The sequence below is a fragment of the Protopterus annectens genome, chromosome 9.part0 (genome assembly GCF_019279795.1).
Source record: "Protopterus annectens isolate FY-2018-M chromosome 9.part0, PAN1.0, whole genome shotgun sequence".
Classification (NCBI taxonomy): Eukaryota; Metazoa; Chordata; order Ceratodontiformes; family Protopteridae; genus Protopterus; species Protopterus annectens.
Window position 1 is genome coordinate 1,413,208,178 of NC_056743.1, and position 26,137 is coordinate 1,413,234,314.

Consider the following 26,137-nt stretch of genomic DNA (forward strand, 5'->3'; position numbering starts at 1 on the left):
TGAAGGTGGTCTCACCAATCCTGACTTTATGGGTCCTGTTCATGAGCCAGCTGGCAATCCAGTGGGTTATGTAGGTGTTTATGCCCAATTTGGTGAGTTTGTCAGCTATTCCTGAGTGGGGAATTGTATCAAACACCATAGATAGGTCCTAGTAGACAGTATGCACTGTTTTCCTCTTATTCATTGCATTGGTGACCTTTTCAAAGAAGTCCACCAGGTTTAATAGGCATGACCTTCCCTTGACAAAGCCAAATTGGGTAGGGTCCAGTTTATGAAGGCCACATTTGTCTTTGTTGATCATTTCAATGATCATTTTTTCCATGGCGTTACATGTTAGACTTGTTAGGCTAATGAGTCAGTAGTTTCCGGGTCGGTTGATGGTCCACCCTTATAAAGAGGGATAACCATTGCAATTTTCCATTCTCGTACTACAAAGCCTGTTTGGCAGCTATAGCTGAAAGTGACTCAAGTGGTCCTGATATGTCAATGTTTCAGGCTATTTAAGAGGCATCCCAGGATATTTTTGGGGCCCCATTGAGGTTGTATTTTTGGCTTTAGCAAGCACCACTAGGACCTGCTCCCTTATAATATTTGGGAGACGAGGGTTATGCTACTAGAATTTCATGAGGAGAGGCAGAAAAGCAGTGGGGGTAAATTTTGAGCTGAATTTGTTAGCCAGTGGATCTGCCATGTCATTCTGTTCAGCGAAGGTGGCACCACTGACCACCAGTTCAGCACACTGCTGTGCACTGCCTTTGAGATTATGGACATAGCTGTAGAAGGCCTTGTGGTTCTCTTTAGCCTGTGAGGCTATTGTAATTGGCCTTGGACTTAAAATTATCTTGTTATGCTTATTTTAATTAGAAAGCTCTTATTGTTATGTTTAGTTATTTATTTATGTGACATTTTGGTAACCAGGAAAGTGACTGGATAGAGATTACCCGTTTTCACTGGAAGTCTGGTGAGGAAAGCTCCACATAAAGACAAACACAAAAGAAGAATTAAATACAGAACAATAAACAGTGAGAAATTACATATGGTAAAACAGTTGTATAGATTAAAAAATACATAGTTGGATACAAGATTTATATAGTAGGAATTAACAAAACTTTACCAGCAAGAATTAAACTTACAATTTACATGTTGGTTGAAGGTGATACATAGTGAATATATTGATTGGTGAAGGGAGAAGAACAGAGAGAGAGAATAAGAAATTGTAAAGGTAGAGAGTTCTGGGTTTCAAGGTAATACAAATTTGGTGAACAGAAAGAGTAGGAAGTTAACAGGACTAGGAGGATATTAGACATGACAAGATGATAGCTAGGTAGGAGAAGAACATGAGCATACCCAAGATTTAGAAAGGTGTTCTTTAATGAGGGACTTGAAAGTTTGGTAGTTAGGGACTTTTCTAATAGTGGCAAGTTGTTCCAAGCTTTGGCTACATGGTAGGAGTAGAAACTGAGGCTGCTGGACCTCAGAGGTTTATAAATAGATAGAAGTTGTTTATCTGAAGAGCGTAGATGTGACTTGCCTTTCCTGATTTTAGCGATGACTTTTTTTTTTTTAACTTTTGTTATAAACCCTGTTAAAGTTAAGATTCTACCAGTGTGGCTTGTTTTTAGAGTTTGTTTTAAGTTTTTTTCTAGTAGGTGCAGCAGCCAATATATAGACATTTAAATGGTTGTACACTGCCTCTGTGACCAGTTCCACCTAGGTTGCTGTGAACTCGGGGTTAGAAGTGACACTGAATTTTCACAAACTATCGCTTAATAGGATGTTGCGTTTGCTTTGGAATAGTTCGTGTTACAATGTTTGCTGTGGTTACTGAGTTGATTTTTATTTCAAAAGACACAGTTTGGTGGTCTGACCACACAAGTGAGGATGTGACACAGGGGCAGTGGTCAGTGGCTCTCCCATATTGATGAGTACCAGGTCCAGTAAGTTTGAACGTCTGGTGAGTGTGGGAACTATCTTGTCAAGAGTATTTGTGTTAATAAAGTCCAGGAATTGTTGTGCCTGTGCATTTTAGGCAATGTATGCTTCCCAGTCTATAGATGGGTAGTTAAGTCTCCCATGAATGAGGTATTTGGTTTAATGTTGAGTGTGTTCAGTAAGCCTAGGTATGAGCTATGGGATTCTTGAGACATAGAGGGTGAACTGTAACTTGCTAGGACATGGTATGGTATCAAGAATGCTTTTACTGCCAAAGAAAGACTGGATCTTTCTTTCCAGTATCAGTTTGTGATAGTGCCCATGCTCAAAATGCTTTCACTTCACAACCTGTTACCCCTTCTTCCTAGGCATTTCTTAAGGTTTTGTGTGTCTGGATCACATTATCATTTCTCTTCTTTATCCTTTTGGCTATCTACTGCTTCAAGAGTGTTCACAAAGTATCTGGCTTATGTCATAATTCATTGCAGGGTATCCACATTTTTACATATTTAGACAACTAGCTTATCTTTGCAGAGTCTTTTTCAAAGTATCAACAATATTTCATGCAAAAGTTCTCCTACACAGGCTGGGTTTCCAAGAGACCTTTCAAAAGTATTTTTTGACCATCACACAGAACTGTGTTTCTGGGGTACCTGCTAGTCACCTCAGTTCAAAGAGCTTTTCTTTCACAGGAAAAATATTTTTTTCCACTCCGATATCTGTCATAGCAAGGGATAACTTCATGATTTTAGGTCTCATAGCATCCATGATTCTTATGATACCATTTGCAAAGCTCCACATGAGATTGTTACATTGGTATCTAAAGTCCCTTTGGCCCCAGCATCAGCAGTCATTGTCTTTTCAAATTCAATTTCTGGAATTTGTCAAACGAGAAGTCAGTTGGTGGAGACATCAAATATCCCTGAATTCTGGTCTCTCCTTCTTCTTTCCTGATGCAAAACAGTCAGTTACTGCAGATGCCTTGGACTTTGCTTGGAGGGTAGTGTCAAGAGGAATAAAAATGGAAGATATCGAGGACAAGAAAGACAAACAAAAGCACATAAACATAAAACGATACTAGTTCTTATAAAGGCTGCCAACTCTCTAAATCATCTGGGGTCCCTAGGACCTCTAAAATAGTTACAGACAATACCACAGTGATGTGGTACATAAACAAGCAAGGGAGAACCTGATCTTACCCCCTTTGCAAACAGACCATGTTAGCATGGAATATAGCTTTACGGCGCAGTCTTATTGTATAGGCATCTTACATTCTTTCAGAGCAATACTGTATGGCAGATAAATTGAGTTGCACTGAGGCAGACCTTCACAAATGGAAACTGGATCAGGGATCTTCCACGATTTATCCATTTGTGGGTAATTTCTCAGGTAGACCCTTTTGTTTCCTTTCTAAACAATTAACTGGCAAAATTCTGCTTCAGAACTCTATGCAATAAGGCCTGGGAGATAGATGCCTTTCCTTTTCTTTGGACAGCAGTGTTCCTGTATGTTTTTCCATAATTTTCATGGATATCCAAGGTACTTCTGAAGATTCAGGTGGAATCCCCAAAGCTCATTGTGATGACTCCCTTCTGTCCCAGGCAACAATGGTTCTGTCTTCATTTGGAATTGGCCAGAGGCAATTATGACAAGCTTCCTCATAGACAAAATTTATTCACACAAGACCAGGCATGTTTGATGCACCCAGCCCCAAATGACTACAGTTGACTGCCTGGATGATAGGGTCTTAATACCTTTTAGGCACCTGTTTTCTGAGGATGTGTAGCAAGTACTTAGGGTGGCTAGAAAGCCTGCTGTAGCAGCCATTCAGGGAGAGTGTTTCTCTGATTTTACAGTATTTATATGTTACTATCCTGTGGCCTTTCTTACTCCTCTCTCAAGGCTCACTTGCTGGCCATTTCAACATGGATTCCCCTCTATCAGTGCATTCTTATGTGAAAATGTTTTTGAAATGTGTAATACTTAAGAAGCCTTTAAGAAAAGTGGGAGCTTTTCCTTTGGATTTTCATTTTGTGTTAGAGAAGCACACACGTTGAACTAGCTCATCAGACCGACTTGAGGTTCTTAACATGGGAAATTTTTTTTCTGATTGCTCTGAATTCTGCAAGAAGAGTATCTGATTTGCAAGATCTTATGGCAGGTCAGCTTTATCTCATCTTTCACAGGACAAGGTTTCTTTATGAAGTAATCCTTCTTTTATGCCTAAAGTAGTATCCAAGTTTATTTCAACCCAAACTATCCATCTTTCTGTTTTCTTTCCAGACCTTAATAACAGGGAAGGGGAATACTTCACACTTTGTATGTCCACAGACAACTCTAATAGCATTTTGACAAAACAAAATTTTTCAGAATTTCTGACCAGTTATTCATTTCTTATGAATGTAAGACGGGACAACCTATGTCAAAGCAGACTATTTTCAAATGTTTGTCTCAGGCTGTTACCTGTTGTTATTCCCAACACAACAAAAAAACTATTCCAGGCAGTATCAAGGCTTACTCTACAGGGCCTTGGCTTCATCTATGGCTTTTTGGAAAGGAGTGGACTGTAGAAGTATTCTAGCACTTCGTTTTCTTTGCATACTTTTACAAACACCATAAATTAAATTCCTTTTCCAGGTTTAGGACATGTTTTGCTAAGACCATTCTCCAGGGATTCCTGGACCCTTCCCCTTGTACCTCCCAGTTGTTTTAAGCTATGGTAATCTACCCATATAGCTTAGATTATAGCAGCAGTGATCAATATGAAGAACATAATACATTTGTTCAAGTAAATTTATCATTACAGTAGATGTTTGAATGATCACTACTGCAGTAGCCGCTCCCTCCATCCCTCTTGTTTTTTTGCTGTGTTCTTTTTTTTTTTTTTTTTTATGCCAGGGTGTGGATATGTATTTGTTTTTCCTAACAAAGTCCTCTCCAGGCTTAGCTGCACTCTTTCAGTTGGCCGCAAAGCTCTGAAGGGCTTGTCGGCCAAACCTGTCTTTTAAGTCAGCTCAACTGGAGCTGACTAGCAGTTTGGTGCCATGAATGGTGCCTTGAAGCTTTGGAAATGTGCCTCTTATATCTCATGCAGGATGTAGCCTTTATAGCTTAGGTTACTGCAGCAGTGATCATTTGAACAGTTACTGTTATGGTAAATTTACTTACATACCAGTACTTCCCTTTTCAAACTATTTTTCCAGGTTCACCTTGAATTGGCTACGCTTAAAATAGCCCAGAAGGGCAGTTAACCTAGTACTAATATATGAACCCATGAATTAAGAATTAGGCACCTAGCATACATCAGGTTTAGTCTGTATAAAAAGTATACGTGAGAGTTCAATAAATTCTGTGTAGGCTTCATGTGAAGCTTAAATGGAGTTTGCATGTTATAATGATGAGCATATTCATGCTGCTCATCATGCTTAGGCAAATAAAAGCTAGGTTTTGTGTCTAGCAACAGTACTGCTTCTATGAAACCATGCAGGGCAGCATGACCACAGAAACAAGAAGCAGTCAAGTTTCCCTACAAGCAGACCTGCTCATAGAGATTGTGCAGACAGCCACAGTGGCTACCAGGGATGAAAATACTGCAGTAACAGCACAGAAGGGAAAAGTGTACTGAGTGCAATGTACACTACAACAATTATTTGCCAAATTATATAATAGGGGGTAAACGGCAAGGGCAAATATAAGGATATGTACACTGGGCAGGGAAAGTGTGCGCTGATGATAATGGGCACAGACATAAATGACAGGAATGAATAAAGAGGAAGAGGGCATGGTAAATATGGCAGTGTCACCAAGACAGGCTATGTCAATGTATGTACAATTCCAAGACAAGTCAGTAGCATAAAATTAAGCACATATGTAGGTAGCACAGTATGTACTGCTGTTTACACCTCCTGTGCAAGTATACTATATCATCACACATGATGGTATATATCTAACAGTCACAAAAGTTACATGTCAATGGAGATGAATGGCTGTGATATAAACATCGCTGACATGCTCACTGGAGAGGATGTTTAGCAAGGACAGTAGATACAATAGTGGGTATGTGCATACTCTGAAGATCTGCAAAATGACTTGCTTGAATATGACTGACATGTCACCATAGCTGTCAACCAATCAGGGACACACAGCAACACATTTCTGGACAAATGTAGGAAGAAACAGGCACAATCATGGACACTTTTAAAATTTTACAGTCATTAATCTGTGGCATGGACAGAATATGAGAGAGTAACTTATTATACATGTTCTATAAGAACAGATGTGTATAACGTAATGATTGTCAATATTCTGTAAGGGGAATTCACCACCCCTTCCCCAAAAATGACCACTTTTTGGGGGGGTTAAGAGGGACAGTGTCAAAAAGTGGAGATAAAATCAGGGCCATTCCTGGCCAGTTGAGAGGATTTCTTGACACATAAGGCACAATTCCCACCTCCAAGAATCAAACCCATGTCATCAGTGTTGTCATTGAGCTGTGTATTTACTGAGTGCAACACAGAAAGAATTAACACACAAGCTTCTAGTAGAACACCTTGAAGGGAAGACTGCACTGTCAAATCCTAAGGGGTATGCATCCCAAAGAATAGTTCTGTATGGCCTACCAGATATGTGGGAGCTCAGTGTGCTTAATGTGCTACACTTGACTAAAGCATTCCTTGCTGATGTAGGTAACAACACATATACAAATAACATGCTATTATGAGTGGATTCCCTATACACAGCTGGGTATTTCATGTATCTGCCATATGTAATAGCAATAGATATTGTCTGAAGCATCTGCAATTGATGTGTGAATTAAGACGTGATCTGTTAAAATGAATGGTGCAGCAGTGTGGGAGACTGATGGCAATGCATCATCTATGCCCATGTACACAAAGCACAGCATTCAAGTGTCAATGATCGAGTAAGCTGTCACTGTGATATTGTACACATGCCAAACAGTGCGAGTACCCTCTATAAGTACATGTCAAACCACATGTGCCACATGTCACGATGACTGTCCTCCTGACATTACCAATGGAAATGTTATACTGACATACATCCATATGTGTTCATGCAAACTATGAAGTGGTTATACTGATGTAAAGTAGTTGTATGTCCATAATGTAGTACAGTCACACTACAGCTCTACCTATGCTACAAATTTATTTCAGACTGTGCATCACCTCCAAATAAAACCTTGAGTATGAATCAGATGCGACACAGTAGAAATGTTAGCATAGTTGTACAACCTATTTCATGTCATTACTTCAGCTGTACATCATATGCCTATATTCTTATCTGTGGAAATATGTGGGTGAGGGCCCTGACACCACATATGAACACATTACAAATGAGGTGGATACAGTTCATGCAGAGCAGTTAACAATACAAATGTTAATGGTCACACAGTGCTGCTGGGGAACACATGTATATACAATGAATTCCCCAAGGTTACAAGTGAATCTGAACGTGTGATATGTTTTGTACATAGAAGCAGCACAACATGTGGATGAACCCAGGCGTAGGTGCCCGTGTAATCAGTATGACTTAATATTGCTGTATGTCAGATAAGATTTCCAGATGCTATATATACATATGCACACCTGTGCCATACTGCAGCTGTCACTGTGATGGTTTAATGAGAACTGTGTAGAATGTTGATATGCTCTACTACAAGAGCACGTAACTTAGAAAGCAACAATATACATAGCATCATCCCATGTCAGCAGTCCTCAGGAGGAATGTCACTATGGCTGTTTTGGAAGTAACATGTAACCAAATGGCAGCTGCAGCCATTAGTACAGTATTTCAAATCACAGCTTGGAATACACTGTTGTAGGGCTACAGCGCATCCACTCCACAACATAGCACATGAGAATGACAACAACATTGGCATGTGCAATGTTCAGATGGTCATAGGACATTACTAGGCTAACGGCTAACAGCACATAAAATCCTAGCCATTATTATACCATTTAAACCCAAATAGTTATGTCTAGCTGATGGAAGATAGTAGGAGTATGTGTGTATGTGTTTGATTTTATTACAGCCTGCCTCTTTCCATTTGTGACATGTGCACCACCACATGACAGAATTAGCAATCACGCATCCAATGGTCTAGAGATGGCTTGCAGAGGGTAATGGAAGGGCTCTGCTTCATGATATATGTATGCATCTTTGAGATGATGACATCCCCTCAGTGTTCCACAGAAAGGATGTCATGTTGACAGAAGGAAACAGGATGTTAGATTCATGGGTAAAAGGTTCTGCTGAGTGAGAATCAAATGAAAAGATATTCAAAACATCATACAATGACTGTAATATACCACCAACCACACAAACACAACAGTTGACTGAGGTCTGAGTACAGCATCACACCTGCGTAAGTACGCAAGATGGATTTCATACAACGTAAGACTAGCACAACCACAGATGTCTGAGTTTAACACTGAGAGAGTACACTTTATAGGGGAAGACATTAGCACTGGATGCTGAGAATAAGATGTTGGAAGGAGTGTGTGACATAACTGTGGGCTCACATCACAGTATGAATTTATCTCCAGGTTGATAATTGGATAAATATACACACTCACACTCAAGCTGACTGCTGTGAGATTGGAACCTCTAACTCTCTAATTACACAAGCTAGAGAATACAGTACTTAATGCTTGTGCCAACCCAGATGGCTGACTTTATTACTGTCATAGTGTACTTCATAGGAGATGACATCAGCAGAGTATGCTGAGAAAAAGATACTGAGAAGAGTGTGCAGCATAGCTATGGACTTGCATCCCAGTGTAAAATTGTCTCCTGACTGATAGTTGAATGAACACACACACACTCAGGTTGACTGCTGAGAGACTAGAACCCCTCTCTCTCTAGTTATACAAGCTGCATAACACAGTACTTATTGCTAACACCACCACAGAAATCCGTTTTAATATCGTCAGAGTGCACTTTATAGAAGATGACAGCAGGATATGGATGCTTATACTTCTGATGAGACACACCTCACTTCAACATAGACACAAACAAGTTGACTGCTGTAAGATTAGAACCCCTCCCTATTTAATTACACAAGCTAGAGACTACAGTATATCTGATGTTGTCAATTTCCATTCTGTCCTCAACTGATGGGTTTGGATCTGATCCTCGGATCTGACTCGGCTGTTACTAACGCTTGTGGCAACAAAAAAACTCTTGAGCTTCTCCCTTACCCATAATGCACCAACTCTGTTACCTCAGATCTCGTTTGCTGCTTTTCATGAAAGAAGTGGTTGTCCATGGCACTCAGGTGTTTTTACAGTTAAGTGAAATAATTCTCTTTTAAACTTTCTAAATATTAATATTTTCTAATTTTCCTTACTTTTTATATAGCTACTATCCCTTACCTTCTCTAGCATACAGTGCGTACTTCTTTAAAATACTATTGTTAGTGCTTTCCTTTCTACACTTGGTGTACCTGTTATTACCATTGCTGATAGTTTTTCTTCTTTCTTGCTGTCCCAATATAAAAAAAAATCTGTTCTATCCTAATTTTGCTTTTTTATAGTGGTAGTTATGGGAGAGAAAGGTCCCACTGGATTTAAAAAGTGCTTTAAGTGTGGCCACAAACTTTCTATGTCTGATGCCCCACCATGTGTGTTTACTTTCTTGGGCTTTTACATCTTCAAGAAGATTGTTCCATCTGCCATAGGTTCAACAAAAGGGCACTTGTAGAAAGAAAAAAAATAAGCTTATTTTGAGAGGCTTACTACCATATACCTTTGGAGAGGCTATATCTGGAGATCAGGTAGAAGTAAAGAGTTGAAAACTTCATCTCCAAAAACCATCTACATCATCCACCCTGGTTTTGGAGGTGTCCAAGAAAAGATCTAAGCTGGATCCGACCTCACCCTCGAATTCAAAAAAGAAGAAATTGATGGACCTGACTACCTTGGATCCAACAAAGAAGATATCAGATCCGACTAGCTCGAGCCCTGTTTCTCTTCCTAAGACTAGATACTTGCCATGTGTCAATCCAGTGCCTTCGAGGGTGCCCTCACCTTTTTTGGAGTGCCACCAATCTAGATTCCTCTCTATACTTTCAACTCATTCTTCCAGAAGTTTGAGGGAGGAAGATGTGGAGAGAGTGGTGCAGAAAATCCTCCCGGCGCAGAGTCAGAGTGGTGTCTTATCATCTGCTAACCCCCTTGGGTCAGGAGGTCCTTCCTTCAACTACACCCCCACTTCAAGTTCCTCCTCTGATTCTTTCAGCTGTTTCAGACTCCCTGGATCTGAGCCTTCTGGCTTCTTTTGGCATGTATCCGAAGATAGCAGTATTGTCAAATCTGAAGTTTACTCTGAGTGTTCATTTCTGTCGGATCCAGAGGGCTCTCAGAGCCGTAGTTTCCCTGTCAGATCCGGGGTGTTAGAGTCGACTCTGAAGTTGTCGGAGCTGTGTCTGCTCCTCATAGCCTTGGCACTCTATAGCTCGGCTCCGGCTTCCAACTTGGAGAGATCGCTTTCGGCATGGGAGAGGATGATAGTCCAAAAGCTTGTCTTTTCAGAGCCAAGGTCTTCTCTTTCTCTGGAGCAGTCGGCCTTTGAAGCTGTGAAGAGGCTGTTTTCTGCCATTGCAGAATGGACGGAGCCAACTCCCTCGGATCTTCAACTTTCTATCTTGATGTCTCATTGCTTGGAGTCTCATCACTCTTTACCACAGGGACAGCCAGTCCAAGAACCTCCAGGCTTTCCAGTAGGGTGTTACAGTTTTTTCCAATACATCCCCAGAGCATCCCACTGAGGAGGTCCCTAGGAAGAAGGAGTGCAAGAGGAAAAACTTGAGAACTCTTCTGAAGAGTCTGTCATGGGTGATATGGACTTCGATGAAGGTGAAGGGTCCCTATGGTCACCTCCTGAAGAGCTCTCATTTGGAGACATCTTTGAGATCTGAAAACAGAAAGATGGTTGATGCGCAGCAAACCTTCATCTGAGGAGTTGGCATTCCTGGAGGCTTTTGGTACTGGCCTGTTTACCTCATGGGTTACTCCACCTGCCGACAAGCTTATTGAATTAATCTCTTGGTCGGTGTTAGAAGGAGCCCAACACAGTTGAACCCATACCCAGAAGACTGGACAAGATTATGGCACTACCTGCAGATTAGGAGTTTTGGGGTAAAGGGGTGCCTGTTGATGACATGGTTATGGAGGCAGCCACCAAAAAGGAACTTGCCAAAGAGAGTTCCACTGTTTGTCCCCCTAACATGGAGTCTAAGGTGATGGACACATTTGGGAAGTGTGTCTATGCTTCAGGGACCTTTGCCTTAAGGTCACTGAATTATTTGGCACATTTTACAAGGTTACAGAGGGATTTGATAAAGGAACTGTCAAATACCCTCTCAGGATACGTTTCTGTAGTGGTCCAATCATCTGTGATTTCTCAGTTGACTACCTTGCATTCTATTTCAAATTCATCCATGCGGCTCACTTTGAATGTAGCTGAAGGAACCTCAAGGGCAGCAGGTTCACGCATTTCCATCAGGAGACACCTCTTCATTTGTCAATTCTACTTTTGATGGCAAATCTTTGTTTGGCCCCAAAGTGAAGGACACATTATCCGGTTGTGAGAAGGAGGGAAAGACCCTGTCTGCATTAGGCATACTTTTTCTGGACCCTCAGAGATTTTCAAGGAAACAATGAGGTGCTCGAAAGATGTGGTTTAGAAAATCCCAGGGTCCTTTCCGGGACAGACGTAGAAGAACTTCCCCCAGGGGCAGAGAGGGGAACTCCAAAGGTCGACAATGCCACTGAGGCAGAGAAGGTCTGCAAAACAATGGGTCCAGAGATTCTTTCTTGGACAGACCCTACCAACGCTCCTGGAAGGAGGCCTGATTGTCCTCTCAAGGCAATTGGGAGTAATTTATCCCTGCACCAGAGAGCCTGGCTAGACATAAAAGATACTTGGGTGCAGAGGATTTTATCCATAAGCTATATAATACCTTTTCCCTTCCACCCTCAAATATCAAAGAAAATCACTGATGTTCCACCCAATCAGAGGGAAGAAGCAGTAATTCAAATACAAAAGCTACTAGGAAAAAAAAAGAGTCATCCAAGAAGTCCTGCCAGACCAGATAGAATCCAGAACTTACTCGAGGTTTTTTTAAGCGCCAAAGAAAACAGGGTACTAGAGACCAGTTTTGGATCTCAGCAACTTGAACAAGTCAGTTTGACACACCATGTTTTGGATGGTCGTGGTTCAGTCCATTCACCCTTTTCTGATGAAGGATGACTGGATGTGCTTGATAGACCTTGTGGGTGTGTACTATCACATAAAGATTAACAGACAATCCAAAAGGTACTTAAGTTTCTGTCTGGGAGCCAGTCGTTACCCATTCAGAGTTCTGCCCCTTGGTCTCACCACAGCCCCTGGGGTGTTCACCAACTGTATGGTAGTAGTAGGGTCACTTGAGACTGCAGGGATTCTGGGTGGTTCCATACCTAAATGGCTGGTTCATTACTGCCCCAACTAGGCATCAATTGATATGGGCAAGAAATCAGGTTCTCCAGACTTGTCCTCATCTGGGGATAACCACAAACTACGACAAGTCTCAATTGGAACCATCTCAAAATTTGGAATTCATAGGAGCAGTTTTCAACACAAACTCAGTGATTGCTTCACTGCCCCCTTCCCCTTAAGGGTTCAAACTATAAGATCACAGGTCAGGAAAATAATCTGCAGTAACAAGATTTCAGCCCACTTGGTTCTTCAAACTCTAAGATCAATGTCAGTGGCGATAACACTAGTACCTTTAGCCAGATTTTACATGAGGATTCTCCAATGGATATTAGCAACACAGTGGGCGATGCTTTACCAACCCACGTCAACTCTGATTCAAATTACCCAGACATGCAAGAGAGATATCAGGTGGTGGATTCAGTCCGATCACATTCTACAAGGCTGTCTGTTCGTTCCTGCTCAGCCCAAGGCCATAGTGACCACAGACACTTCCCAGTTGGGGTGGGGGCCATTTTCTGAGGAACACAGTTCGTGACACTTGGTCCACTGAAGAATCCAACTTGCATATCAATGTCCTAGAGATGAGAGCAGTGCTTTTAGCATTGCAAGTCCTCCAAAATGCCCTCCCTTTGGGGATGATTGCAATATAAAAGGACAATATTCAATAGTTTGATACATCAACAAACAAGGAGGGACCAGATCCTATCCCTTATGTCGAGAAGCACTCAGAGGGTGACAATGGGTGATCTCATCCAACTGCTTTCTCATAGCAATGCACATTCCGGGGAACTTTATTGTAATAGCAAACAAACTGAGCAGGTGTAGTCTTCTACCATATAAGTGTTCTCACAACAAAAACATGACAGAAATGATTTTTCATCTATGGGGCCAGCCTTGCTGTGAATTTTTTGCTTCTTCCCTAAACAACAAATGTAGCAGCTACTTTGCACTAATCCCCACAGGGGGAATCACCTAGGGATGTTATACTTCACAGTTCGACCCCCGGTCTGTTTTATGCCTACCCACCAATCCCATTAATTCCAAAATTTCTACAGTAAGCTGTCAGGTTGAAAAGCAAAGTCATCCTCATTGCACCATACTGGTCTCAACAGATTTGGTTTCCTTTTCTTTGGCCTCACTTACTTCAGCAACCTTGGATCCTGGAATTGACTGCAGAACTCCTGTCTCACCCAATGGACAGAACACATCATGACATCTCAAATCTCTGGCTGACAGCCTGGTTCCTCCATTGCCGTTAATAGCCAGATAGCTGATGCTCTCTTCCCCTGTCCAACATATTCTTTTATCTTCCCATAAACCTTCAGCAAGAAAACTTTATACAAGTAAATAGAAAAGATTTGTTTGCTGGGCACAAAAAAATCATGCTGAGCCATTTTCAGCTCCAATACATAACATACTAGAGTTTTTAGCCTTACTTTTTAAAGAAGGGGCTAGTTTCTCAACCATTAAAGTTCAATTAGGAGCAGTATCAAATTTTCACATTGGATTTGAAGGTTCTTCAGTTGCCTTTCACAAATTGTGCAGAGCTTTCTTGAGAGGCACTCTACTTTTGAGACCTCCTTTTAAGGACCCTACTCCCCCATGGGATCTCAGTTTGGTACTGCAAGCTGTAATACATTCCCCCTTTGAACCAGCAGCTAAATATGACCTTAAGTATCTTACTTGGAAAACTATTTTTCTAGTAGCCATTATCTCTGCTAGATGAATTTCACAGATTCAAGCCTTGTCTGCAAAATGTCCATAATTGATCTTTTACAAGGATGGAGTGACACTTCAGACTAATGTCTCCTTCCTTCCAGTGGTGGTGTCAGAATTTAATATTAATCAATCTATTAATTTGCCAGTATTCATCTGTAATTTAAACAAAGGTGAATGCATGTTACATTTATTGGATAATCAGAGACCGTTGCATTTTTACCTGCATAGAACAAAAGGCATCAGAAAAACAGACCAATTGTTTCCTTTGCAGAACTGAAATTGGGCAAACCAGTCACAAAGGTATCTTTAGCCAGACAGCTAACTGAGTCTATTTCATTTGTCTATAACAAATTGGGTATCACATTATCACAACCAATATGATCTCATTCAACTAGGTCCATGGTAACTTCTTCAGTTTTTCTTTTCAGAGTATCCATGGAGGACATACGTATGTGCAGCAGCAACTTAGGCTATTCCCCATATTTTTATTACTCATTACAAATTGGATCTGGTCTCCAAGTGTAGACTACTATTTGGTTCAAGTGTGCTCAGGAATATCCTTCCTTGGAGTCCACCTGCAATTATAGGCAGGTAGGAACTCCATCCCATCAGTTGAGGATAGAATGAAAATTAAGAACATCAGATGAGGATGTTGTGTACTTAGCATAATGTTACATCTGTGTTGTCCATTTTAATTCTTTAACTTCCCTCCCACCAACTCCCATCCTTTCTATTTAAAAACTTCTAGAAGAATGAGCTCTTAGAGGGACATCATCCTTATATTGAGCTCCAGATATACTTTTTTCTGTTTTGCGTACATGCAGTTTTATAGCTCCTGTATTTATGCACATTAGATATTTCCTTTCTGGTAAAAAGTCAGAAAACAAGATCTGAGGTAACTTATGGTTGGTGCATTTTTGGTAAGGGAGAAGATCGAAAGTTTTTTGGTTGCCACGAGCATTAGTAACAGCTAAGTCAGATCCGAGGATCGGATCCGAACCCATCAGTTGAGGAAGAATGAAAATGGACAACACCGATGGAATGTTATGGTAAGTACATAACTTCTTTTTAATGTGTGCGTACCACCATAGAAGTCTGATTTTAATACTGTCACAGTGCACGTTATAGAGGATGATATCATCACAGAAGCTTGATTTTAGCAGTCACAGGGCACTTTATATAAGATGACATCATCAGTGTATGCTGTGAAGATGATGTTAGAAAGGCTGTATGAAATTGCTGTGTAGTCATGTAGTAGAATATAAGTATCTTCTGATTGCTGCTTGAGTGAGGAAAGCAGGACCAGGACTCGTGCTCTTCTGACTACACACATGCACACAAGTTAACTCCTGATTACAACCCATACCTCTAATTATACAAGCTAGAGAACACATTACTTGACAGTCACACCACTGCAGAAATCTGATTTTAATACTTCTATAGTGCACTTTATAGAGGATGACATCATCATAGTGTTGCAGGTAATATATGCTTTTATGAGACTTGTTTCAAAGCCAGAACTTGTGATATGATTTTATGTATGCAATTTGCAAAAAAACATATAAATACATCCTGGCAACCTAGGTGAAAAAAGCTGTCATGAATGCATATTGCAGAAGAGAGATAGACATGTACCTGTTTCTCATGATTTTGTGTAGATGCCAACACATACCAACACACACTTTGGAAAGACCAGTAGTGCAATCATGGAGTTATGTACCTTCATATTCAGATGAAGGCATGACGACATTTATGCAAGTTACTGATGATATCAGTGGGGGTATGATCATGGATGACCATTGTCCAGTATCACTATAAACCTATACCAAATGTAACAATACAGTTGTGCTCTGTAATTCTGGAAAAGCTACATTTTAACTTGATAAAATGAAATATTTTACTTGTTCTGCCTTCCTGTGTGCAAACACAGTAAGCGGCGGTCAGAACTCTGAACAGTAATGAGTGTAAAAAATACATCTACTGCTTAGCTTTCCTTATGGCAATAGGTGTAAGTCTGTGGCCACAATACAAGTGAGTCAGGGTTCTAATCTAGCACACTCCCAATTTTATTAATGCTGTTCCATTTAAATTTATATAAAAATTAAAAATATAAAGATAATTATACATAACAATAAATATGTATAGCAGTTGTTGATATATGAATTACATGTGTGACTGGGGGTTATCCCGACAATTATGTTTCTGTAATTAACTTTTTTCTGCCATGAGATAGACTTCATACTTTACTAGTAATCATCTACTCAATTCACATAATGCAAGTATAGCTGAAAAACAAAATATATTATGTCGTCTGACCCAGAACTCAGAAATCTAACTTCAAAGTAATACAAATGTGCATTTCCAGTATATTGTCACATATTACTCCTGCATCACATATGAGAATGCATAAACTAGGAGCTTGTCAGGTCAGAAACATACAAGGTTAACTGAAGTGTAGCACCACTCACTCTTTAATGTGTCTATATAATTAATGAGCATGTCTGTCAAGCACTTTTTCTGTAGCAATGAAGAAAGAACACCTGTGTGGAAGAGTATGTATTCTCTATTTTACATAGGTTTGAATCCCACATAGTACAAATTACTTTGTCTTAAAAGTCATTTAACAGGTATAGCAGCAGACAAGCCATAAATTAATGCCAACTGTCTTAGTACCTTTCCTATTTCATAGACTGTTTTCCTATCTCTTTGGTAGTGTTGCTGTCTGCACACCATTGCACAAATGCAGTTGGCATAGTTGTGCTAGTTTGCACACTGGCCATAAAACACAATATCATAAACTGGCAGGAAAACACTTTAACTGTTCATGGATGACCAGTGCAGACATGGCAGGAGCTGGGAAGGATGGTGCCCAATTCAGGTATCAAAGATGGGGTGTAGAAGAGTCAAGAATATTCATTGCATTCCTCATTTAGCACCAGAGTTGTAGGCTGCTGCAGGGAGGGCTATACTGGGTCTCAGTATAAATCTGAGGCTTGAAAAGTCTAGCCAAGGCTGTCTCCAATGCGAACGGCATTCCATGCTCTGGGGGAGCAATGCAGACATCATTACAGTGACCTGAGACAGCACATGAAGGAACAACTCAACCAGTGCTTGGATGAGTTTAGAACTGCTGACATCCCACAGTTGTTGAAGTATACAGATAAAGATACTATAACTGATATAGAAAGTTGTAGATAGCTAAGACTGGTATGCATAATGTTTTTCTCTTTTCTCTCCTTATTTATTTTTCAGCTGCTCAGAAGATTTCAGAGAACAAGGAGGCCTGTGATGAATGTTTAGAAAGACTCAGAGAAGTAAGGGGTAAGTATGCAGCACAAATTAACAATATTTTATTAAAATTATTGCTCTTCCATACATTACTAGCATATTAAGCATTCACATCTTAATTGTAAAAGCACACATGCATGTTTTATTCTGTAGCTCAAGGTAATTGTAGGAGTCAAGTGTAATGGTGTATTCAGATATGGGTTCAATCCCACAATTAACAAATACATAACTAATGAAAACATATTTAATATTAATTTAAAGAAAAATGGCATAGATGCCATGTTGTTAAATTAATCTTTATTATTTTTAAAAGCATACATATAATGCATGTATATTGCAGGGATTATTTGTAACACTTCTTAGTCATATTTTGGATTTTTAAAAAGTATATTTAACTAAAAAGTAAAAACATATTTTTATTGTACTAAGTTATTGTATGTGGCATATAATGTTAGCAATTATCTTTTTTCTTTTCTTTTACCCTACCCCTTATCTCTCCTTTTTATTTGTATATGTGTGATCAGCCTGTTCGGATGTCATAATTTTCTGACAACCAACAAAATGATTTCCAGCACAGGGAGGCAGGCCATCTACTGTGGCTCAGCCTGCCACCCCTCCAACTGCTGCGGCACCAATACCCACCATATCTGGGACACAACTACCAGTACTGGTCCTGCAGCCCCTACACTACCTGGGCCTTCAGCATCAGGTAGCATTGACCCAGCAGCTGGTGCAGTGGTACCCTTGGAGTATTGGTGGAGGTGGGGATTTTGTCACCTGCCAGGAGCTGCCAGGCATGGTGCATGATGTTTTAGAAAGTAGCAGTGGTGCATGCCTCAGCCATCTGGGGAAGTTGCTTGTGGGAATACAGGGAAAACACAAATATCAAGCAAACCAACAGGAAGCCAAGGAAGGGAACAGTGATGACATTTCTGAGGGTGAGGACTAGATTCTCACTGTCCCCATGCTTGAAGGGCAAGTGCCTCCAATGTCCCCTCCCTATCCCCAATCATGGTATCCCCCAGTCTTTTGTGTCCCTCACCATCCCTGCATCTATCTTGTTTATCCTGTTTGTCTGCACCTGCTTCCTCACTTGACCCTGACATTCCTGCATCCCTTCCCCAACATTCCTCTCTATTTGAAGTAAAATCACAAAACTGGACACATTTCACACATACGTCTTCTTGACACACTTGATTTGGTCCAGTTGGCTGTACAACATGATTCCATTGTTGTTGCCCATCTTTGTTGTGGTGACAGTCCAGATTCATCCAATTTTTTGTCCATGTTCTTATTACATTGTTCAAAAAGTAGACAGCTGTGGTTCTTTCCTAATTCGCTCCTGCACATTCCTATATTGCTTCCCCTTTGTTCTTTCCTCTGCTTACCCCCCCATTTCACCACCTTCATAGCTACCCAATTTTCACACATTTAATCTTGTCACAAAATAGAATCACACACCACACACATGGCAGAAATGCCCCCTAATAAATGTATTCACTTTTTGTCCTCTGTGTTTTTGTGGCACTTGGCATCGCACACCAATGCTGAACGATGGTGAATGGCTCTTCATGTCCCATGGCATTGGCTGCACTAGTCTGGTTACCTCCATGCAATGCTACTTAAACTCACTGCACCAAAAGAACACAGAGTTAAAGCAGAGTAAAGGCAGTACTTTAAACATTTACTGTAAGTTAAATAAATAACAGTAAAAAAGTTCCAACTTCAACCAGATACCTCAGAAAAGAAATAAAATCCGTCAAAACAGCAAAAACAGCAAAATCCAGGCTTCAAATGTTTATTGTTCATAAATACAAGACATTGTATTTATGAAGAATAAACCTTTGAAGCCTGGAGCCTTACCTCAGTGTTTTTGCTATTTACTGTAAGTTATTTAGACTGCTGAATGTATAAAAATGCAAATCCATATGCATACTATTGACATAAATCACTTGACTGATATTTATTTTTATATAGTACTTCACTGTAGTCATTGCTTCTCACATTTGCAGGAATTATTACATTTACTTATGTAATGCCATTCTGATACCATGTATATAAAAATTATATTGAGCTTGATTCAAACCCTGTATCACTGTGCACTGAACATGAGCTCACTGCTGTCACACCTGCTGCCACAGGGAAAGCTAGGCAGCAGGTGTATTTTTTACACTCGTTACTGTCCAAAGTTCTGATGGCCACTCCTCACCACTTAGCATGTTTGTGCAAAGGAATTAAAATCAACATAAATATTAATATATTCTCATTTAAGCAGAGACCCACTTTTGCTCGTTGATCAACTCTGCGCAAATGGGGAAGGCAATAACAGCAGTTCTTAATGTCATAAAAGTTATGACAGAACATTTCCAATTTAAACTGCAGTATGAACACCATATTGTCTGTTAGCTATTTCTCCCATAGCATATAATATGTATAACTACTTCTCAAGTTCAAGTTTATATTCATTAAATGTGAATTTCACATGAGCAAACACTTTGCCATCATTTGCACAAACCAGTTGCTCGGTAGCACTCTATATAAGGAGGTGTATGACATGTATTGCCTAGTTATTCTTCTTCCCATCAGAAGCCATGTAAATATACACAACCAAAGGGAATGGACATGTTAGTCACTGAACACATATTTACTCAGATTCATGTGTGCCCTGCACCCATACACTTAAAAATAGATGCATCAGTAATAGGTCAAATGTCAACTACACTACAAAAATAAATAGCACAATTGCATTGATACATTATTTATAGCTTTATACTGACAATAGACATTGAGATTGCCTTATACATGTCTTATTGTGGACATCAATTCATCACAATATGAACACACATCAATACTTGCATCCATGCTGATCACAAAATATGAATGTGTGTGTTCATCTGTGTGTGTGTGAGAGAGAGCCTGAAAGTGTGTAATGTACATAACATAATGAGAAACAGGTAAATGTATGTCTCAGATCTGATGTTGCCCATTTTCATGCCTTCCTTAACTAATGGGGATCGGATCCAATCCTCAGAGCGGACTCATCCATTTTACTAGCTCGTGGCCACCAAGAAACTCTCAAGGTCCTTCCCTACCCATAATGCACCACCCTTAACATGCCTTAGATCTCATTTACCGCTTTAGCATTTAGACATAATCACCTTCGTCTCTCAAGTCTTTAGTGGGAGATAAGTTATTTTCATATCGCCATCTTAAATTCTTCTATAAATGACTAAAGGCATTCTACCAGTATTTTTCGTATATTTTGGCTGTAAAATTTTTTCACTATCATGGTAGACTTTTCACCTTCCCTTTGCCTTCTTAACACTCTGTTTAAATTCTGTAATTACCATTGTTGGTATTTTTTGCTTTTTTTCCTATAAATTCTTTCTTGTAGTTCTTAAATACCATTGCTGGTATTTTTCTTTTCATATTCCTTTTCTGTCTACCAAAAACAGTTTACTTTAACTCATTTCTTTTAACTACAGGGATGTCTGAGAAGGGTTCAGCAGGTTTTAAAAAATGTGATGTGTGGGCACAAGTTGCATTTGTTGGATGCCCACTCTCTTTGTGCCTGTTGTTTGGGACCAGAACACCTGCAGCAGGACTGTAGTATTTGTCATGGGTCCAAGCTTTTGCTGACAGGAAAAATAAGCTGATTTTGAAGGAATGACTGCCATATCCCTTTTCTGAAGCCATTGCTGGGGTTTTGTCCTCTAAGCTTAAATCTAAAGACCCATCAAAAAGGTCTAGGTCCTCAGATTCTCCAGTCTCTACTACTTCTGAACCAAGGAGAAAGAAAGAAAGACTGGATCCAATGCTGCATCCAATCCAACCATCATTGGATCCAACCATGTATATTTAGGATCCTACATCCTCTGATCCAACCAAACACATTTCAGATCCTACATCTTCAGATCTGAAGCCTTTACCAAGAACTACATATTCACCAAGTGTGGATACGGTTCCTTCCAGGGTGCCCTCTCTCTTTTTAGAGAGGCACTAAAAATTGCCTTCTCTGGTATCCTCTCAGTCCTGCAGGAGTCTAATGGAAGTGGATGTGGAGAGGATGATGAGGAAATTTTTCACGGTGCAAATTCAGAAGCGTGTTCTCACAGTTCCTGCCCCTTCAGGTCAGGAAGTCCATTCATCTACTACTCTGACAACAACAGCTCCTTCTCTAATTCAACTTGTGGTTTTAGAGCCCTTGGATCTGTCTGGTTCGGATCCGAAGACAACACCATCTTTGGATCTGACTATTGCTCTGAGTGTACTGGCTCTGATATCCACGGAGATGGATGACTCTCAGAGCCAAAGCTTCCCTGTCAGATCCAAGAGAGTGGGTTCAACTTCGAGGTTTTTGGAGCCATCTCATCCTTTTGGAGTCTTGGCACTGGACAGCTCATCTCTGACTTCCCCCTTGGGTGGATTGCTGTTATGGCAGAGGGATGTAAAGGACCAGAAACTCACTTTTTTGGCTCTGTTGGCTTCCTTTTTCCTTGAGTGGTCTGCCTTTGAGGTAGTGAAGAGAGTATTCTTTACTCTGGCAAGTCAGATGGGTCCTTCCCCCTCGGATTCACTCTCTACTTCCCAGATGACTTTGCACCGTGATCCTCAACATTCTTCTCTGCAGGGTCAGCCAGCCCAAAGCTTCTAGTCTACCTAGCAGGGTATTTTGATCTTTTCCAATACTTCTCCGGGCCACCTCATTAAGGAAGGAGGCACTTTGACTGTCCTCAAGAGTAAATCCTTGAGGATACTGATTTCGATGAAGGGGAGGGGGTCCCCAAAACCAGCACCTGATGATTTGGAGACATTCTTGAGATCCTAAATCAAAAGAGTGTCTGGTCTTCCCAAAACCCTTCCCCTTAGGAATCAGTATTTCTGGAAGCATTTGCTACTGGTCCGTCTTCCTCCTGGGTTACTCTTTGGCTGATGAGATTATTGATTTGGTCTCCAAGTGGGTTTGGAAGTAACCTGATATGATTGATACACTCCCCAAGAGACCAGACATAATTCTGGCTCCACCAGTAGGCCGGGAATATTGGAGTCCCATTAGATGGCATGGTTGTGGTGGTGGCTACAAAAAAGGAACTCACTGAACAGAACTCCTCTGTCCTTCCTCCTAATAAAGAGTCAAGGAAGGTAGATTTGAGAAACGTGTTTATGTTAAGCAATGTTTGCATTTTGATTGCTGAAATATTTGCACATTTCAGTAGGCTGCAAAGAGATTTGATTAAAGAGTTATCAAAATCTTTGTCTAGAACTGGAATGATTTTGTGGAACCGTTCAAGTCATTGTTCATCAATGCTCCCTTTGACAGCACTTTGTTTGGCCCCACTATAAAGGACACACTCTCCAGGTGTGAGAAAGATAGAAAGACCCTCTATGCAATGGGTGTGCTTTTTTCAACTCCTCGAAGGACCTTTTCCAGGAATCAAAGGGGAGGTCAAAAATGTGGTTCAGAAAGTCTCAGGGCCCTTTCCAGGGCACACATGAAGTTAGTCCCCCCAGAGGCAGAGCGGGGAGTGATAATGAAAGACAATGCTTCCATGGCAGAGGTGGCTAGCAAAACTGGGGTCTAGAAATTCTTTTTCTGATATACCATTTCAGAGATCCTGAAATGGGGCCTGACTACCTACCTCTGGAGATAGTTGGGGGTCGCTTATCTCTGTACCAGAGAGCCTGGCTAAGTATTGCATCAGATAATTATTTCCAGAGGTTATATAATTCCCTTTTCCCTACCTCCTCCATTACCTAGGACAATTCCTGATAGTCCACCCAATCAGAGGAAAGCCAAAAGCACTAGAAATTCAAAGCTGCTTAAAAAAAAAAGTCATCCAAGAGGTCCCACCAGACCAGGTAGAATCCGGAATGTACACAAGATTCTTTTTAGTGTCAAAGAAAATAGGGGACTGGAGACTTATTTTGGTTCTCAGTGTTTTGAGCACGTCAGCTTGACACACAAAGTTCTGGATGGTCACGGTTCTTGACCCCCACATTACCACGGGATTTTAATTTGGTATCGCAAGCCTTAATAGACTCTCCCTTTGAACCTGCAGATAACTGTGATCCTAAATTTTTGACCTGGAAAACTGCCTTTTTCGTAACAATTATATCTGCTAGAATTTCAGAACTTCAAGCTTTATCTTCTATGCTGCCTTATTTGATTTTTCATTAGGATAGGGCCACATTACGTACTAATGCTTCATTCCTTCCTACGGTGGTGTCAGAATGAAGCATTAACCAATCCATAAACTTGCCAGTATTATTCCCACAATATACAAATATAGGGGAATATATGCTGCACTTACTGGATGTTCATGAACAATTACATTTCTACCTAGACAGAACAAAAGAGATTGGAAAGATGAATCAGTTATTTCTTAGGTTCATAGGTTCATACTAGGCTATCTGCCCTAGGGCATTTATAAGCCTAGCCAGAGTGTGTTTGGCTTTCGCCACCCATTTTAAATTAATTTTGCTATGCCCTTTTTCAAGGTTAGTATACTGTGCCTCTGTCTAACAGTGACACAGAAGTGATACCCGGGGTAAACCTACGATCCCCCATCCACTCATCAAGATTCCTCTTGAAGAGAGTCAATGAGGGACTCTGCCTAACCTGGACTGGGATTTTATTCCAGAGTGAAGGGAGTCTCAGGGAGCCTCTGAGTTATGAATCTGTCCCTCCAGCATGTCCTATTTATTTCAGTGCTGAGGTTCAAGTCTCTCGAGCCCGTAGCTCGATGGGATTTGGATATTCTGAGGTGCAGCATGTCCATTAATTCCGGGTTGGACATGGCTTTATACATTAGGCATAGATCGCCTCTGAGCAGGCGGTATGCCACTGAGTAGAGCTTGAGTTTCTTTAACTGGACAGCATATGGCATCTGTTTGAGCCCTTTGATCTTCTTGGTGAGCCCTTTGATCCTCTTGGTGAGGTACTTTTGGGGTCTTTCCAGTTGCTGCAGGTGTCTGGTAAGGTACATCCCAAAAGGGGCATTGTACTCAATTATGGGCCTGATGAGGGATGAGTAAAGAGGCACGATGACCTCCCCTGATCTAGATGTGAATCCCTTCATGATTAGGTGGGCTATATAAAATGTTTTTTTAACCACTTTGTCCACGTGGTTGTCAAATGAGAGATTGGTATCAGCTTGGGTCCCCAGGTCCCTAATTACTTCTTCCGTACTTAATGGATTACCACTTATGTGGTAATTTGTGGGCACTTTGTTTTTGCCAAAGGGGATGACTATACTCTTTTTGGCATTTAGCTTGAGGCCATGGCTCTGGCACCAGTTGTCTGTTTCTATGAGGCCCTTTTGGAGGATGCTTGTGTCGGCTGGAGAGTCGATTATGGCACCCAGTTTGCGGTCATCTGCGAACTTGGTCAGCCACAGTCCTTCCGTGTTGGCCTGTACCTCTGAGAAATATATACCGAACAAGAGAGGTCCCAGGACTGAGCCTTGTGGGATGCCACTTGTAACTGGTTTGGAGTCTGATATGGCTCCAGCAATTCTAACCATGTGGGTTCTGTCCTTGAGCCAGTTTGCAACCCATCTAGTGACATAGGGGTTTATATTTAAGCTGGTGAGCTTATCTATAATGCCTGAGTGGGGTATTTTATTGAAGGCTTTTGCAAGATCCAGGTAGACTGTGTGGACCACCTTCCCCTCGTCAGTGGCCTTGGTGACTGTTTCAAAGAAATCGACCAGGTTTAAGAGGCAGGATCCTGCCCTTAACAAAGCCGAACTGGGTAGGATCCAGTGTCTGTAGGTCCCCAATATCTTTATTTATAAGGTCCATGATGATCCTTTCCATAGCTTTGCAGACCAAGCTAGTCAGGCTTATGGGGCGATAGTTTCCAGGATCCGTTGAGGCACCACCTTTGTGGAGAGGGACCACCGTTGCTGTACGCCACTCTTTCTGTACATATCCTGTAGTAAGGCTGAGATTGAACAGTAGTTTTATGTTTGGGTTTAGCTCTTGGAGTTCATGTAGGACGCAGCCTGGGACACTGTCTGGTCCCATTGATGCTGTGTTTTTTGCTTTGGAGAGGGCAGCTCTTACCTGAGCATCTGAGATGTCAGGGGGGCAGCACTCTGCTGGGATAGATATTTGCCCTTTTGGTGGGGTGGGGGGGGAGAGAAGTTTGCGCTGAACCTGTCAGCTAGGATGTTGGCAATGTCTGTGGGTTCGGTGTATTTTTTGTCATTTTGGACTAATTCTGAGCATATCTGGGAATTCCCACCCAGATTCCTAACATAACTAAAGAAAGCCTTGTGATTATCCTTAGTGTCCTGTGCAATTTTTCTCTCGAAGCTGGCCTTAGACGATTTTATGTGCCCGTAGTTTTTTGCTAATACTGATCAGAGATGCCTTCCCTTTTTGGGATTTTGCTCTATCATGTAGTAGCTTCCTCCTTCTATTGTATAGTTTGTTTATTGCTGGGGTCCACCAGACAGGACGTCTGCCTTTGGAGGATTGGGTCTTAGTTTTATTTGGGATTGCATGATCCATGCATTCCTGAAGGTGTTCATAGAATGCGTTTATAAAGGATTCTGCGGTCTGTGGGATGCCACTTGTAACTGGGGGCTTTGAAGGATTCCACCTCGGTTTTGAGGAGTGTGAAATTTGCTTTAGAGAAGTTTTTCACTGTGGTTTTCTGGGCAGGGGGTGGGGTCGGGATGTGAATATCCAGTGA

At 41.0% G+C, this 26,137-nt stretch overlaps 1 protein-coding gene across 1 annotated transcript in view; it reads left to right on the forward strand.

Moving 5' to 3' along the window:
- Positions 1-26,137, forward strand: part of LOC122810691 (myoferlin-like) — a 1,883,765-nt gene that overhangs the window by 146,412 nt on the left and 1,711,216 nt on the right. Inside the window, 2 exon segments of the mRNA XM_044082260.1 lie at positions 17,401-17,469; positions 17,590-17,595. Coding sequence (XP_043938195.1) covers positions 17,401-17,469; positions 17,590-17,595 — 75 coding nt within the window.